This window comes from Ovis canadensis, chromosome 6 (genome assembly GCF_042477335.2).
Source record: "Ovis canadensis isolate MfBH-ARS-UI-01 breed Bighorn chromosome 6, ARS-UI_OviCan_v2, whole genome shotgun sequence".
Classification (NCBI taxonomy): Eukaryota; Metazoa; Chordata; class Mammalia; order Artiodactyla; family Bovidae; genus Ovis; species Ovis canadensis.
In genome coordinates, this window is record NC_091250.1 from 132,282,701 (window position 1) to 132,298,670 (window position 15,970).

At 58.6% G+C, this 15,970-nt stretch overlaps 1 protein-coding gene across 2 annotated transcripts; it reads left to right on the forward strand.

Moving 5' to 3' along the window:
- Positions 1–15: 15 nt before the first annotated feature.
- NOP14 (NOP14 nucleolar protein) lies at positions 16–14,951 on the forward strand. 2 transcript variants are annotated; one of them, XR_011257889.1, is made up of 18 exons: positions 16–426; positions 2,778–2,912; positions 3,364–3,505; positions 5,125–5,267; positions 5,730–5,864; positions 6,506–6,628; positions 7,560–7,691; positions 7,995–8,316; positions 8,768–8,898; positions 9,376–9,461; positions 10,256–10,391; positions 11,364–11,465; positions 11,888–12,041; positions 12,740–12,874; positions 13,389–13,527; positions 13,929–14,047; positions 14,151–14,306; positions 14,502–14,951. XR_011257889.1 is itself a non-coding variant. In XM_069594842.1 (18 exons), exons 1-18 carry the CDS (start codon positions 235–237, stop codon positions 14,599–14,601), a joined length of 2,607 nt encoding a protein of 868 aa, XP_069450943.1. In that variant the 5' UTR covers positions 16–234; the 3' UTR covers positions 14,602–14,951. The 2 variants fall into 2 exon arrangements, 1 of the variants encoding a protein (XP_069450943.1); XM_069594842.1 differs by having other exon boundaries at positions 12,715–12,874.
- Positions 14,952–15,970: the final 1,019 nt, after the last annotated feature.

Genomic DNA, 15,970 nt, shown 5'->3' on the forward strand with positions numbered 1-15,970 from the left:
CGGAGGGGCGCGAGCGCGGCCTGCTGGGAGTTGTAGTCGCTCGGCCTGTGGGCGAGAAGGCCGCGCGGGGGCGTGGCAGTGTTTTACCCAACGTTCCTACTTCTCGCTGGCTCAGTTATCGCGAGATGCGGGCGGCTGTCTCAGGCTGCCGGGCCGCACGTGTCTGCTGAGGGAACCTGAGCCGCTGCCGCCTTCTCCTGCTCGTCCGCACCCTGAGGTGCGGGGTGTGTCGCCATGGGGAAGGCCAGGACCGCCGCGCGCGGGAAGGCTTCTGCGGCCCCGGCGGGCGCGTGGGGGGGCCGGGCGAGGCCGAACCCCAACCCATTCGAGGTGAAAGTGAACCGGCAGAAGTTCCAGGTTCTGGGCAGGAAGACGCGCCACGACGTGGGCCTGCCCGGGGTGTCGCGCGCGCGGGCCCTGCAGAAGGTCAGCGGGGAGCCGGGCCCCCCGGGGGCGGGGGGGGGCGTCCTCCGAGGGGTCCCTTGCCCTGCCTGCCGGCCCGGGCCAGCCGCGCGGCCCTGCTCTCCCCACCCACTGCGGCAGCGCGCGGGCCACGGTGCTGGTTCCCTTCTGTACGTAGGATGGGCCAATGGTACCTAGCTCCTGGGCGGGCGGCTGGAAGGGTGGGACGCGTGCCCTGAGAGAGTCCTCAGGACAGCCTGGCGCAGTTAGACGCCGTGTGTGTGTGCCGTGTGTCGGCTGGACTGTGTGCATCCTCTTGCCTCTGCTTCTGCGTGTGATGGGACGACATCGCCCTGCAGAACCGCTGTCGCTCCGTGGAGCCCCAGCGCACAGGTCCAGCCCCCTCTGGCATAGCTAATCACTTCTGTGCCGCCCTGGTCGCCGTGGGGCCCTCTTACCCGCCTTCCTCGAGGCTGAGCTCTGCTGATTTAAGGATAAGGGATTACACAGTCTGCTCAGTAGATGTTTGGTGAAGGAGTGCATCAACATAGGGGTTCCCTGGTGGGCTCCGACGGTAAAATAATCCGCCTGCAATGCGGGAGACACGGGTGCGATCCCTGGGTTGGGAAGATCCTCTGGAGAAGGAAATGGCAACCCACTCCTGTACTCTTGCCTGGAAAATCCCATGGACCGAGGATCCTGGTGGGCTACAGTCCATGGGGTCGCAAAGAGTCAGCACAACTGAGCAACTTCACTTTTGCAGCACATGACTTTGTCCTTTGCAAGGTAACTGAAATGCTAACCTTTTTTGGAAAACCTCACAGCCATCCCTTTTCTTGTGCTTACGGTCCCAGACTATTCTGTACTTTCAGATTCCATTCTGCTGGCATTCTCTATGTAGCTTCTGAGACATGCTCATTGGGTGCTTTTAACTATTTATTGTCATTCTGAGGAGGAGACATTAGTAGGTTAGTGAAAAAATTAAGGTAGGGAAATTTCCTACAGTCACACATCTGGTAAGGGCTAGGGTATGCCCTGGGTTCAAACACCTGGGAACGCTTTACACGCCACTGAGCACTCTTGCTTAGTTTCCGTTCTGGCAGGTGAAGGGGTAAAGGTGGAGTGACCCCTGAGCCTGTCTTCATGGGCTCATAAGCTGTGCTGTCCCAGCGTGCGATCCGGCTGATCTTTGAATGGAATCAAACATCATCCTCACTTGAAGGAACTGGCAGTAGTGGAAGACAAGACAGTCTCAGAGCTGACTCTGCCACGCCCCCACCACACAGCGCCGGGCAGGCTGGGGCAGGGCGGGCAGCAGGGGCTCCAGAGCAGACAGGTGTGTCTTCCCCACTTCAGCCTCAGTCTCCTGTTTTCTCCTTAGGAGGCTGAGGTAGGGACTGCCATTCTCTCCTCTTCAGATGAGGCCGTGGGCACCTCCCAGAGTCTGCACTGGGAGGCGGTGCTGCGGTGGGATTCCAAGTCCTCACTCTTGTCTCCACCTCATGAGTGTCCACGAATGGCCCAGAAAGCGCTGCGAGCTTTGGCTTGGGGGCTCAGCAGCAACGACTCTGTTTGCAGCGCAGCAGATGCGGGTTTGATCGAGGCTCTCCCTCCCCTGGAGGAGGAAGTGGCAGCCCACTCCAGTACTCTCGTCTGGAGAACCCCATGGGCAGAGGAGCCTGGCGGGCTGCACTCCATGGGGTCTCAGAGAGTCAGATGTCACTAAAGCAACAGCACACACGCACAGATTTTAGCGTTCAGTTCAGTTCAGTTGCTCAGTCATGTCCGACTCTTTGCGACCCCATGAGTCACAGCACACCAGGCCTCCCTGTTGGCCATATATACAGATACTGGCACGTATATGAACATAACCAGCCCAGGACAGGCAATGCTGCTGCAGTCTCTAATCAGCGGTGGTGTTGACATAAACAGCTCCTCAGCGCCTGGCTCCCTGGCTTCTCTTTCTGCCAGCTACAACCTCAGCCCGTCCGGCTGCCTCGCCTGGCAGAGCGGCCTCCGCACCCGACTGCCCTGGTCGTTCCTGGTTGCTGCTGGCCTGCTGTGATCTTTGGTGTTAAGCGCCGGGCACCGGCACTGCCCAGAGGCTCCCCCGGGCCCCTGACCTCCTCGTGACTCCACTGTCTGGCAGTTTCCCCTCAGTAATTGAGATCAGTTTTTGTAGCCGATAGATTGGCCTTTCTTGGACTGTTAGTTTCAGTGGCCTGAGGCATAAAAAATGGTGTCTTCCAGTTCATTAGAACCATCAGTGTGTCCCCTTGTGGCAGTGTCTCCCTTCTGGGGACCCAGATTGCCAAGTCATCAGAGCTCAGAGTTGCCAGGACCAGTGAGAGACAGTTCTATGATCTGCTTTTCAGCGCACCCAGACTCTGCTGAAGGAGTACAAGGAAAGGGATAAGTCCAGCGTGTTCCGAGATAAACGCTTTGGGGAGTACAGCAGCAGCATCAGCCCGGAGGAGAAGATGATGAAGAGGTTTGCTCTGGAGCAGCAGGTAGGGGAGACGGGGGAGGGTCGCCTCCTGTCTCCTTGCCCGGAAGTCAGGAGGAGGCGGCCAGTCCCCCTCGTTCAGTTACGCTTCTGTGGGTGACAGCGGGGAACCGTGAGTGGGGCGGCTCGCCTGGCTGGGCCCGAGGGGAAGCAGCCTTCTGCACACCCCAGCTGGGTGGAGAGCTGCCTCAGCCAGAGCGCGCAGCAGCGATGCATCCTGGAGGGGGTCCGGGTGTGGTGGCGAGGTCCTAGTGCGATTTCCCAGCACCTTAGACGGGCCGGTTGATGTATTCGCCTTCTGCAGGTCCTGTTTCTATCTGAGCCATCGCTCAAATGACCCAGAATCGTCTTAGAGCAACATTGACACGTTGCACGAAAATGGAAAAGGTGATTTTTTTAAAGCTTTAAGTGGATGTGGGAATTTTAGGAGATGGACTTTTTTTCTGTCTTGTTAGCGACAACATGAAAAAAAAAGCATCTACAACCTAAATGAAGATGAAGAATTAACTCATTACGGCCAGTCTTTGGCGGATATCGAAAAGCACCACGACATTGTCGATAGCGACAGCGACGCTGAGGACCGGGGAACGCTGTCAGGTGAGGCCCGGGCCCCCGGGAGCTCTGCTCGTGGACGCTCTTCCTGCCTTTCCTGCCCAGACACCGAGAAAACGCAGCTACAGACCTTTCAAGAGGTGTATGTGTCCGTAAGATATACTGACTTCTGTAAGCTGAGATGGCACTTCCGTATCCTTCTCTTGTTCAAACTTTACCCCAGGCTCGAACTTTACCCCAGGCTCATTTCACCCATGAGCTCAGAGAACTGAGGAGATTGTCTGACCCAAGCATCAACTGTAGGTAAAACCCACCTTGCTGATCCCTGGACAGCATTTCTGTGCAAACCCACTCTGCTTTGCTACCACTGAGTCATCGGTTCTGCCCAGGTGTGTTCTGGGACAGTGTTTATCTAGTTCTTAGGCTTCGGTTACTCCAGAACCAATTGTGGCAGTTTTGTAGGAAAAGGAACGTTGAGCTGCTTATTTACAGGAGTAATGAAGGAGATATACATTGAGCTGAGTTAAGAATCAGCTCAGGTCTGATCATCTGGGCCCTTTTATAAGGTCAGGGTCGTGTCATTAGTTTGCACCCTTGTAGATTAAAATATCCTCTGTTCGGCATCTTCAGAAAAGCTGCTGCTTTCTGGTGTGTGGAAAGCCAACACATGAAACCCATGACTGCCTTTTGGTTTGTGGGTGATGCAGGGGCGGGAGGCCTGGGAATGAGGGCGGCCCGTGGGTCGTCTGCACACCAGGAGGAGGGCACGACTGCTGAGGCTCTGTGGCTGAGAGAGGCACATGGTTCATCTCCGGAGCCTTTCGTTCTGCACTTTCTGTTGTTCAGAGCTCTTTGTGCGCGCTGCACTGCTGCCGCACACTCGCCTGCACGGTGAGTGAAGGTGCCCGTACGTTTGCTGGTGTGACCTTTGGCCGCATAGTCCGCAGCCCCCGCCGTGTTGCTGCAAGGAGCTTTGGTGACAGGTGGATGCGGAAAGCGAGAGTCCAGCTCCAGGTGTTGGTCCTGGAGACTCAGCTGTTTCTTCAAGGTTTCCTGTCCTCTGGTTTTTATAATGAGCTCCTCAAAATCTAAGTAACTTATACACGAAAATCCTGTTAACTTCTAAAAATATATTTACTGTACCTTTAAAAATGAACCATTAAGAAACGTTCTGTTTTGTTCAACTACATGTGTTCTCCTTGCTTAGGAGAATTTCATCTTAAAAGTCAACTCGAATTTTCTAATTAAATCCTGTACTAAGTGCACCAACAGATTTTATTTTTCCTTTGAGAATCCTTTCTGGGATCTTTATGTCCTAGCACCTTGTTAGTGAATGTTTGTAAATTTTTATTTTGAGAAAACATTGTGAACAATCTTGAGTTAGTAGAGCACTACGTGACAGTGGTTTCTAATGTGCAGAGCATTCTGGGAAGCAGGGAATCAGTCAGTCACTGACCCATTCTTGTGCCTCTGGGCTTTCTCAGAGGGGCTCGTCTGGTTTAAGCTCCGCTGTACCTGTGATCTCAGTGACCGCCCAGTAAGAATTTCCTCTTGAACGTGGAATGGGTTCTCAGGACCGAGCTCAGAGAAACACTGGCAGAGCGGCTGCAAAACCCGCTTCTGGGTGGGCCTGGGCTTCACGGGGTTCTCTGCTCCGTGTGCAGCCGAGCTGACCGCGACGCACTTCGGAGGCGGAGGCGGGCCGCTCCCTGGGAAGGCCGCCCAGCAGCCTGGCGGGGGCGAGGAGCCACCCAAGTCCCGCAGGGAGCTGATTGAGGAGCTCATCGCCAGGTCCAAGCAGGAGAAGGTGAGCAGCTGCCGTCGTGCCAGGGCAGCTCCGCCTTGGGACTCGCTGCTGGGACGCCCCCAGCCCTTTTTCGCTGGGCGGTTCTAGGTTGTATTAAAACTTTCTGTGAATGTGATGAAAGTGTTCACTTGACTAGGAGCGCAGGACGCATGTTAACGCCATCGGGCAGGTACCCTGATGGTTTCTTGTGGTTGGGAGTTTGATTTGGGGCGGGGGGATGTGTGTATTGAGTTGGTTTGGGCGCGTATCAGGAGTCGCATAGCGTCACTGCTTTGCCGACTGCTCAGAGCACCCGGAGGAGCAGCCTCACAGCGGGGACTTGGTTCTGCCTGGTGGGCTCCTGAGAGGCTCCTTTCTCATGGTCTCTTTGAGTCAGCAAGGTGGGTGTCGGCTGAGCGGTTGTCCAGTGGGGCCTGGACACCAACAGTAATGGGGTGTGTCCCATCTGTGCTTTTTCACCAGAGGGAGAGACAGGTTCAACGGGAAGATGCCCTTGAGCTCACAGAGAAGCTAGACCAAGACTGGAAAGGAATCCAGGCTCTCCTGGCCCGCAAGACGCCCAAGTCCGAGAGTGGAGGCGGAAAGGAGAAGCCCAAGGTGGGGCGGACACGTCTCACTCGGCCTGGCCTCGAGCCGTGCGCTTCGTCCACAGACAAGGGGGAGCCAGGCATCTGCTCTCCTTGCCAGGACCTGAGCGTCTTGTTGGACTTTGACACGGAGGCAGCTGGTGTGTCCATTGGGGTGGAAGTGGAGTGAAAGCTGTTTCAGTATTTGCTCCAGAAAAACGATGCTGAAGAGAATGGCGGTTTCTTGGTATTAGGGAGACTTGGGGTGGGGGAGACCTTCAGGTGGTAGCCGAATTTTAGTCTAAGGTGTTGAAAAGCTGCAGTCTTCAAGTCACTGGTTTCTAAGAAATAGTATTTCACCAGCCTCCCCTGTGGCCGTCTGCACATCTGTGCGTCGACCTCACTGTTCTTTCCCCAAGACCCTGTTTGGGGGCTTAATGCCTAAATGGGCAAGGGTTAGTTTTCTTAAAGCAGATGTGTTTGGAGAAGAATTTTTGTATATGGCCAGGAAGTGTCTGCCAAGCCTGACCAGGACCAGTCTGTTACACAAGCAGAAAAGACTCAGGACGCGGTTTGGCCTCTTCCGCAACAGCGACCAGCCCACGACCAGCACGTGTGGAGAGCTAGTCACGCAAGTCTTTTCCATTAAAAAAGCTCTTCTCTCTGCCCTAGCCTGATGCATACGACATGATGGTCCGTGAGCTCGGCTTTGCAATGAAAGCGCAGCCCTCTAGCAGGATGAAAACGGAGGAGGAGCTGGCCAGGGAGGAGCAGGAGCGCCTCCACCGCCTGGAGGTACTGGCGGGGCTGGGGTGCCGCCCTGGGAAGCCTTTTATCGGTCGGCTCTTTATGGCCTGTGGAAAAGTTTCTGCTTGTTTACTGCGGTGATGAGGGTGATGGTTTAGTCGACAAGTCCGACTCTTGTGACCCCATGGGCTGACCCCGTGGACTGTAGCCCACCAGGCTCCTCTGTCCATGGGATTCTCCAGGCAAGAATACTGGGGTGGGTTGCCATGCCCTCCTCCAGGGATCTTCTGACCCAGGGATGGAACCCAGGTCTCCTGCACTACAGGCATATTCTTCACCAACTTAGCTATGAGGGAAGCCCTAAAATACTGTTTTACTATATTTTTGACTATAAGCAAAAAAAAAAAGCAGATAATAATCTAACAAAAATGACATTTCTTCCTAATTAATTTACCTTAAAATATCTGCTGGCGATAGAGTGCACTCCTGTCTCACGTTTTTCTCTCAAAAGGTTTTTAAGTTTTCCGTATGTTACGAGCAAACACGAAACAGAGGCGTGCTCCCGCGCTTCTGGCCATTCCTGCTCCTGCGGGGGGGCTGCCTGCGGCGTCCGCTGCCTGTGCTCAGATGGAGACAGGGCCAGGCCACCGGTCTCAGGCCTCAGCATAGGGTGTCGAGTTCCTCTCCTGGGGTCTGGCGGCGAGTGAAGTTCACTCTGATTGGCCAGCGTCACTTGGCCAGAGAAACCTCAGTCTAACATGGTTTTTCCTTCCTTGTGACCAGAACATATTTCTGCTGAAATACTAGTTTTTATTTTTGTTGAATAAGTGTTCCATACGATGCATGCTGAGGGACTCCCTGTCTGGCTGAAGACAGAAAGCAGAGGGCAGGCCTGAGGCAGCTGCGAGGCTGGGGCTGCCGGGCAGCTGGTATTCCTGCCCGGCGTGCACTCAGCGGCGACCCTCCTCCTCCTGCTCAGGCTGAGAGGCTCCGGAGGATGCTCGGGAGAGAGGAGGATGCGCACAGCAAGAGACCGAAGCACCTGTCGGCTGACGACCTGAACGATGGCTTCGTGCTGGACACAGATGACCGGCGCTTGCTTTCTTACAAAGTGAGGTGTTTGCTTTCTTTCCTGGTTTTCATTTAAAGTGGCAGATTTTCTGGTTTCTCACATAATAGCTTCACCATAGACGGGAACTGTCTTTCTAGAAACAGCTAGCTTCTCTGCCCAGAGTCCTGGTGGCAGGGACCGCAGAGTGCGGGTCCCAGGCCTTGAGCCCCAGGACGTGCAGCAGCCTCGAGAGGGTGGGAGAGGCCCGGTGCCCCCAGGCCCCTGGCCCTCGGGCGCGGCCACAGCCATGCTGGCCGCTGTCCCAGAGGACCAACGTGTCTGATGTCTGCGCTCCGTTTGCAGGATGGGAAGATGAACGTCGAGGAGGAGCCAAGTGAGGACGCCAGTGGCGGGGAGAGTGGAGAGGACGAAGAGGAGGAGGGCGAAGGCTGGAGCAAGGGGGGCCCGGAGGACAGCGACAGCCCAGACGGCCACTCGGACCTGGAGTCTGACGCCGAGAGTGAGGACGCGCGCCGCCCTGAGGGCGCTGCAGGCCTGGAGTCTGACACCGACAGCACGGACACACACGAGCGGCCCCAGGGGGGTCGGCGTCCAAGCCCCGGAGAGCGGCTGCCAAGGGACGACCGGGCGGCGGCCAGGGCCCAGCTGCCCTACACCTTCACAGGTCGGCAAACCCCTGGCGTCGAGGTTTCCGAGTAGCAGGGGGACCTGGCCAGGCCGGCCCGGCTGGGCCGTGTTAGCAGCGGGGGCGGGGCCAACCCCCACGCGCCCACCCTGCCCATCTGCACCGGCCTGGCTCACAGACAGACTCGGTCATCCTTCTCCGCAGTGTCCCCTGGGCCTGACCCCAGGGCTCCGGGCGGCCTCTTGGCCGTTGTTGTGTGACTCCGTAGTGCTGAGGGCTGCCGGGGGGATCTGTCAGAACTCGTGATGATCACACAAGCCGAGGGTTTCTATGACACGGGCAGAACTGTCTCTGTGGGGGAAGCGAACGAAGTCCTGCTACTGAGTTTGTGTTCAGTATTCACGTTTGTGTTACCAGAAATGTGCGTAGTTCTCATTATGCAAGCTAAGTGTGGGGCGTGTTTTGCACTTTTTGTTTGTTATTTTGATAGTTCCCGAATCCTGCGAGGAACTGAAGTCTTTACTGTCCGGAAAATCGACAGAAGACCAGCTTTTGGTTGTGGAGAGAATTCAGAAATGCAACCACCCCAGCCTCGCAGTGGGGAACAAAGCAAAACTGGAAGTACGTTGGCTGTTCCCCTGCGGCGCTGGGAGTGGGCAGAGGCCTGGCAGCCGTGACGCCAGCACTCACCGTGTTCGCAGCCAGCTGCTTTCCGTGGGGGCAGGCCTGGATGGGTGTCGGCTCTGGGTCTGTGGCAGGCCCAGGGGTGTGAGGGGAGCCCCAGCACTGCCCACCGCGAGTCCGCCCCGCGTGAGGGTCCGGGGAGTGGGTGCTGGGCGCGCGCCTGTCCTCTCCCAGTAACACCACGCGCTGACCGCAGCGGGGCCGCTCCCGTTCTCCTTCCAGGAGTGTGGTGTCGCCTCCCAGCCGAGGGAGCCATGCCCGGGCCCTACACTCCCCATCCTGCAGCCTGCCTCGCATCGCAAACCCGTCCCTGTGGCACTCGGCACCCCAGCCGTTCAGGGGTGCGGGGGCAGGTGTCCTGGGTGGGGCTCTCTCCGGGCTCGCCCTGAGCACTGACCTACCCTGTTCCTGCAGAAACTGTTCGGCTTCCTTCTGGAATACATCGGAGACCTGGCTGCAAGCAATCCCCCAGACCTCGGCGTCATTGACAGGCTGGTCGTGTGAGTGGAAACGGGGTTATCTGGAACCGGGGGCCGAGTTGAACAAATTCTGTGCCATTTAGTGAAGCCTTACAGTGGCTTCGGCGTCGCAGATGCCGCCTTGGCCGCGCATCCGTGGCGAGCTCCGCCCCTTGGTCCTGTCTGCGTGCTCCCCCACCGCCCTGGGGAGGGGGCTTTTTAAAGGGCGAACAAATGGACCCGTGACGGTTGCGCCCCTTCAGGTTTGTTCGGAGTATTTGATGGCTCATCTGTTTGTTCGCTGTCTGCTCCTGCCTCCGCGGGGGCTCCGGGCTGGGGCTACACCCTGTGCAAAAGGGCCCCTGCCGGCAGAGCCGCTGGCTCCGGGGCCCTGTTGGCTGGAGGAAGATGCAGTGGGCAGGGTGCTGAGTCGGGAGGCGGGGGCTGGTGAGAGCAGACACCCCAGACACCCGGCCTGGGCTGCACACCCTCCCCCGTGCCAGCCTCTGCCCCCAGGAGAGCTGGTGAGGCGTCCGCGGGTTCAGGACGCATGGGACATGTTCCCAGGGCTGTAACTCGTACAGACAGGGCTCCCTCTGCCTCTTCTGCTGGAAGGTTACAACCAGGATTCTAGGAAAAGGCGAAAATGAGTCCAGATTATCGCAGACACAATTGGAAAAGTTCCTGGACCACCAGGACGGCCTGCCAGGTGCAAGAGTCAGGGCTTCCGGCTCCAGCTCAGTAGGCAGCTGACACCACAGCAGAATGGTGAACGTGGGGTTTCTCATTTTTGTTCCCTGCAGACATCCTCCCTGACCTGTCTTTCTGATTAACAGGCCATTGTATAACCTTTGCCAGATGTTTCCTGAGTCTGCAAGTGATGCCATGAAATTTGTCCTCCGAGACGCCATGCATGAGATGGAAGGGACCGTTGAGACCACAGGCCGGGCAGCCTTCCCAGGCCTGGACGTGGTGAGCGGGGGCTTGCGGACATCGGCCGTCCCGCGTGGCGTCCTGGCATGGAGGGGTGGGGGCTTCGAGGGGGTGTCTGCCCAGAGCCTCTAGGGCCATCCGGGGATCGCACAGGACCAGACCTGGGAAGAGTGCTGACCGTTAACAGCGAGCTGCCGTGTGCTCGGCGACAGGGTTCCTGCTTTGCTTTCTCTGTGAACATCCGTTCACACCTGAGGATGAACCCGTGGGCAGGTTGCTCCTGCCGGTGACCTTTGACCGCTCTGAGGTTTCTGATGTTTCACACGCTCCAAGGCTGTGATCCTGTCTGCTCACTGGAGGGATCCTGCTCAGTTATCTCATTGTTTGCTGTCTGTGTTGAAAATGAGCTAACGGCGACTGGCAGGAACCTGCGAGTCCAGGCTTTGTGTTGGTGGTTAACAGGCTCCTCAAGCAGGGGCCTGAGCCGGTGTCCGTGGCTTCCTGCAGGGGGCCGGGCCTCCCTGCTGCAGGCGGGAGCCGTGGCGGCAGGGCTCCGTGGCCCGTAGGCTGGTGTGAGGGTTCAGTTGATGTCACTGAACCAAACTGGGCCCACGCTTGCCCTGCACTCACAGAGCCAGGAACGGACACGGGCGCCGGGGAGGACGGCACAGCCTTCACCACAGGAGCCGGACAGGGCGGGCCGCTCGCGCGCAAAAGACCCAGACTCCCGATGGGCTTCCGGGGAGGGGTTTAAAGGCAGCTTTGAGGTGAGGGTCACGGCTGTGTGACCAGCTCGTGGCCTTTCTGCCGACTGGTTGGTGGTGAGGTGACAGGATGCTGTGTAGGGCCTGGGGTGCCGGCCTCTGCTTCCCGCCTGCCTGGGGTTAGTGTCCTGGCAGCATGGGTCACTGTCCCCAGTGGGAGGGGGTCTGCTTCTGATCAGCGTGGAGGTGCACAACAGGCTGTCCTGTGCGTCCCTCCTCTGATCTGGGTGGTGGCCTTCCTCTCCAGCTCATTTACTTGAAGATCGCTGGGATGTTGTTCCCGACCTCTGACTTCTGGCACCCGGTCGTCACGCCTGCACTGCTGTGCTTGAGCCAGCTGCTCACCAAGGTACGTCAGGCCGTCCCCGTCGGCGCCCGCCCCCCTTGGACTGTGCAAGGGCCGTGACTGAACAAAACTCACCTGCCAGGGCCTGTGAGCACAGCAGGCCGGCAGTACCACTGCCAGGGCCCCTCCAGACAGGGTGACAGGGCGTGCCCCTGGAGGACAGTGGCACGGCATCCCGTCAGGCCCCTGTTGGCCTTAAGAGTCCAAACTGTGCCTTCTCCTCAGTGGGCGTGTGGTCGGTGCCCGCTTACTGTGGGAGTTATAACTGGTTCCCCATGAGTGGTGGGCCTCGTGGTCACAGAGCCCCGTCTCCGGGGCCTCTTGTCCGCCTCTGCTCCGCTACGGAGTCCACAGCCCCGGGGAAGCTGGATGCCAGCCAGCAGGTGTTCCAGAACGTTCCTGACCAGCCCTGCGCCCGTCCCCAGTGCCCTGTGCAGTCACTGCAGGATGCGGTCAAGGGGCTCTTTGTGTGCTGTGTGTTCCTGGACTACGTGGCTCTGTCCCAGAGGTTCATTCCTGAGCTCATCAATTTCCTCGCTGGGATTCTTCACATGGCAACTCCAAACAAGCAGAGCCAAGGTGAGTTGGTTCCAGGGAGCTTTTTCAAGTATATTGTGCTTCAGAAATTTAAAGGCTTCGGAAGTAATTCATAGTCAAAAAAGTAGAAAGCTCAGAGCGTGGGAAAGTTAGAAGACGAAAGCGCTGTCGTCCAGGGCAGCCTTTCCGCTCGTGTGGACGTGTGCACACACCCTCAGTGTGAAGTGAGGGTCACACCGGGTGTGCTGTGCACAGTAGCCTCTCTCCACGTGGCACAAGTGAGCCGAGTGCAGTAAAGGACCCCCAGGTGGCAGCCTCGGCACCAGAAACGCGGGAGCACGGAGTTCTGGGGGGCTCATGAGTGGAAGCTATTGGGGATGGAGTGATGGCTACGGCTCATCGTTTCTCTTCACTTGTCTCCACGTGGTCAGACTCCATCCTGCCCCCGCCCGGCCAGCTCTCCTAAGGGGCCCCTCACCCTCCTCTGCTTTTCCTTGGTCTGTTGCTTCTTTCCGATGCTCAGTCCCGTGTGCCCACGAGGGCAGGGACTACCGCACTTGGACTTGGCCCAGGTGCCCCTGCCAGAGCTGTCCGTCGTCTCTGGTGGTAAACACAGGGCATGCTTGTCCAGGGAACTCCCGAAGGCTTCGCCCTCCGGAGCCTGCCTGCAGCCCATGACCTCAGCCCGTCTCTCCCTGTCCCACCCGGAACCCAGGTTACACTCTGGTGCACCCTTTCAGAGCACTTGGGAAGAACTCGGAGTTGCTCTTGGTTTCTGATGAGGAAGACATGGCCACGTGGCAGAAGAGAAGCCTCCCCCTCCAGTGGGCAGGCGGCCTGGAAGCCCAGACTGAGACGGAGGCCAACCATGCCAGGTACATGCGGGCCCGGGGCTGTGGGCTGTGGCACCAGCCTGGACTTTAAAAGAGCCCAGGCCCGGAGCCGGACAGCACCCAGCACCGTGAAGGTGCCCCACGTCACCACTGCTCACTGGGTTTACCTGTAGGAAATCCGCAGGGTTCCGCAGAAAGCTATTAGACCCAACAGATGAGTTCAGCAAAGTGAGGTTTATTTACGATGAGGGCTTCGGCCATCATAGTGAGCGAGTCAGTTTTCCTGGGTCTCTCCCATGTATGTGGGTTGCTCAACTTGATTTTCTTCTGTTTAAACAAAAACCAAGGTGGAGCCACTCTCGTCAGTTGTCACTGCGTGTCCCGAAGCCTTCTTCCTGCTCGGGGACACAGGATGTCATCTTCAGCTCCCGCCGTCCCCCGCAGCCGCTGCTCAGGGCACATGTCTGACCTGGAGGCCCTTAGCCTGCATAGGGGAGGCCTCCACCTTCGGGGAGCTGCTGGGCTCTGGGTTACTGGGGCCACTCTCTTCCTGCAGGCTGTCCTGCCTGGCCGTGTGTCTGGCTCTGGTGAGGCGCTGTGTGCTTGCCTACGGCCCCCTGCCCTCCTTCCACGACATCACCCGGCCCCTCCGAGCCCTCCTGATGGCCACCCGCTGCTGCCCGCCTGCGCTCCAGGTGAGGCTGGGTCTGGGTGTGGGTGGCCGGGCTGGTGTTTCCACTCAGAGGCTCCAGGGGCCGCCCCTCGCCGCATGCACCCGACAGCCAGAGCCCCCGACAGCGGGTTCTGCGCCTGCCCCCGTGCGGCAAAGCAGCTGGGAGGGGCGCCCTCCTGGCCCAGGAGCGCCCCGCGTGTGGGTGGTCAGTCCCCATCGAGTGCCCCCCACGGGCCACCCTGCTCTGTCAGGCTCCTCGGGGGAAGGCTCAGTTCTGTCACTCGATGGGTCTCAGTGGGCCTGGGGTCCCGCCAGGCCGCGCGCTGAGGCTGCCGTGGCTCCGAGGGGCTTGGGGAAGGGGCAGTGGGAGGGTGGAGCGCTGGCCCGCGGAGGCCCACCTGTGTGAGCTTCTCGGCGTTGCAGGAGCTGAGCCGGAGCATTCTGACGGAGATGGAAAACCAGCCAAGGCACTATCGGCCGCTGGTCTGTGAGAAGAGCAAGCCGGTGCCGCTGAAACTGTTCACCCCCCGGCTTGTCAAAGTGTGAGTCCCGAGGGCCCAGCACCTCAGCCCGGGGAGTCCGGGGGGTTCGGGGGGCCAGGGCCGCTGCCGGGGCGGCCTCCTGCATCGGGCTCTGCACCCTCAGCCTGGAGTTCGGCAGGAAGCAGGGCAGCACCAAGGAGGAGCAGGAGCGGCGGAGGCTGATCCACAAGCACAAGCGGGAGTTCAAAGGCGCCGTCAGGGAGATCCGCAAGGACAGCCAGTTCCTGGCCCGCACGCGGCTCTCGGAGATCAGGGAGCGGTAAGCAGGGCGGGCGCTCCTGCAACCCTGATGCAAGTGCCCCATGGCCGGGCCGGGGCGGAGGGCAGCCTGGGGGTTTGTCTCACTCACTTGTCCTCCACGTGTCCTGGACTGAGTCACCGGCCCCACGTGGATCTCACTTGCTGGTTCAGATTCCCCAAAAAGTAATCAAAAGATGGGTTTGTTTTTTTTAAGGGATGCGGAAAGAAAACGAAAAGTGAAGCAACTTTTTGACAGCCTGGCCACACAGGAAGGTGAATGGAAGGCTCTGAAGAGGAAGAAGTTCAAAAAATAAATTATATTTTATAAAAAGACAAGGAGATACTGTATACTGAACACCAAGGGGCTGCTGGCTCTAATGCCAGAGTCTTCTCCTGTACTTGGTTCCTGTTAAAAAGCCTCTCCTGACGAATTGCACTTTTGGAGCTGGGTCCAGGCCTCCACGGGAGCAGCGTGCCGATAAACTGTGCATGACGCCTGGGCATGGTTTCCAGACAGTCCTGAGTTCCATCACAAGGCTTGGGGCCGGCGGGGTCCTGCCCAGCGTCTCTGGTCAATCAGGCACACGTGCCTCCATGTGTAATTTGCAGTGGTATTTATAATGTTACATGATTTTCAGTTATCAATGAAACAAGTTTGCACATAGTTTAGAAGTCGGAAAAAAAGTCACCTGTTTCCCTGGCACCCAGCAGCTGTGATTGGTGTCACCCTAATCCAGCCTTGGGTGGCTGACTGTTGGGGAAGGCGGAAGGGGTTGGGTTGCGTGGACCCAGGCGGCTCTGTAAGGACACAGGAGCTGCCTGCCCACACTTGTGGCCCTGGGGCTGCAGCCTTGCACGGAACACTGGCTCCCCATGTGGCCCCAGGGCATGTGGTGGAGGCCTTGGAGCTATAGATGGCCCTAGAATTCACATCAGGGAGCCCGTCCCTGGGGTCGCGAGCCACAGAAGTGACCAGGGGAGGTCTGAGGATCGATCAGCCAGACTGGGCACATGCAAGATGAGAAAGAGGGTGACCAATTCAGACCTCCCCAGCGGAGCGGAGGCTGGTGGGAGTCAAGAGTGATTTGGGCAGCAGTAGGCAGTGTTGGGGCCAGAGCACCCCCTGAGAGCAGGCGGAGGGGAGTGGGGATGGCCTCCGCGGATAAGCGTTCATCCTCTCCGCTGTCCCCCTAGGATTGTTCCCGTAGGTGTCCGCCAGGTGGGTGGCTCCACAGATCTCAGGCCCTGGTGGGTGTCCGAGCCACAAATAGGGTGGGCTTCTCCTTGCTGGGTAGCCCGGCCTGCTGTGCAGCCTCAAGGTTCCACCTCATGTAAACTTGTAGGGCAGCCGCTGCTATTTCACCCGGCGCTGGGCGCCGAGGTATTGCTGCCAAGTTCTGTTGGAAGGGGAATCGGCCCCAGCTCCGGGCCCCATGTCACCGTGCATCGCCACCTTGGCCCGGCCCAGGCTCCTGCACCCCGTTGCAGGCCTTGTCCTGGAAAAGGTTAGTACTAGGCAGCATGTCCGTCTCAGCCCTGGCTCCTCCAGGACGAGGGGGCCTATAGAGGGTCTGGGAAGAAGGTGGTGGTGATGGCAGCTGTCACCGTCTGGCCAGGCGCCAGACAGGGCTGCTCTGAGAGCCCCCAGCCATCTCAGCTCCGCCGTCACGCCTGAGCCGTGCC

Bases quoted from the DNA above. Each gene is read 5' to 3' on its own strand.
- NOP14 (XM_069594842.1), top strand. From the start codon at position 235: ATGGGGAAGGCCAGGACCGCCGCGCGCGGGAAGGCTTCTGCGGCCCCG. The intron at 5,865-6,505 runs GTGGGGCGGACA...TCTCTGCCCTAG, and splicing joins GCGGAAAGGAGAAGCCCAAG to CCTGATGCATACGACATGAT. The intron at 8,317-8,767 runs GTCGGCAAACCC...TTATTTTGATAG, and splicing joins GCTGCCCTACACCTTCACAG to TTCCCGAATCCTGCGAGGAA.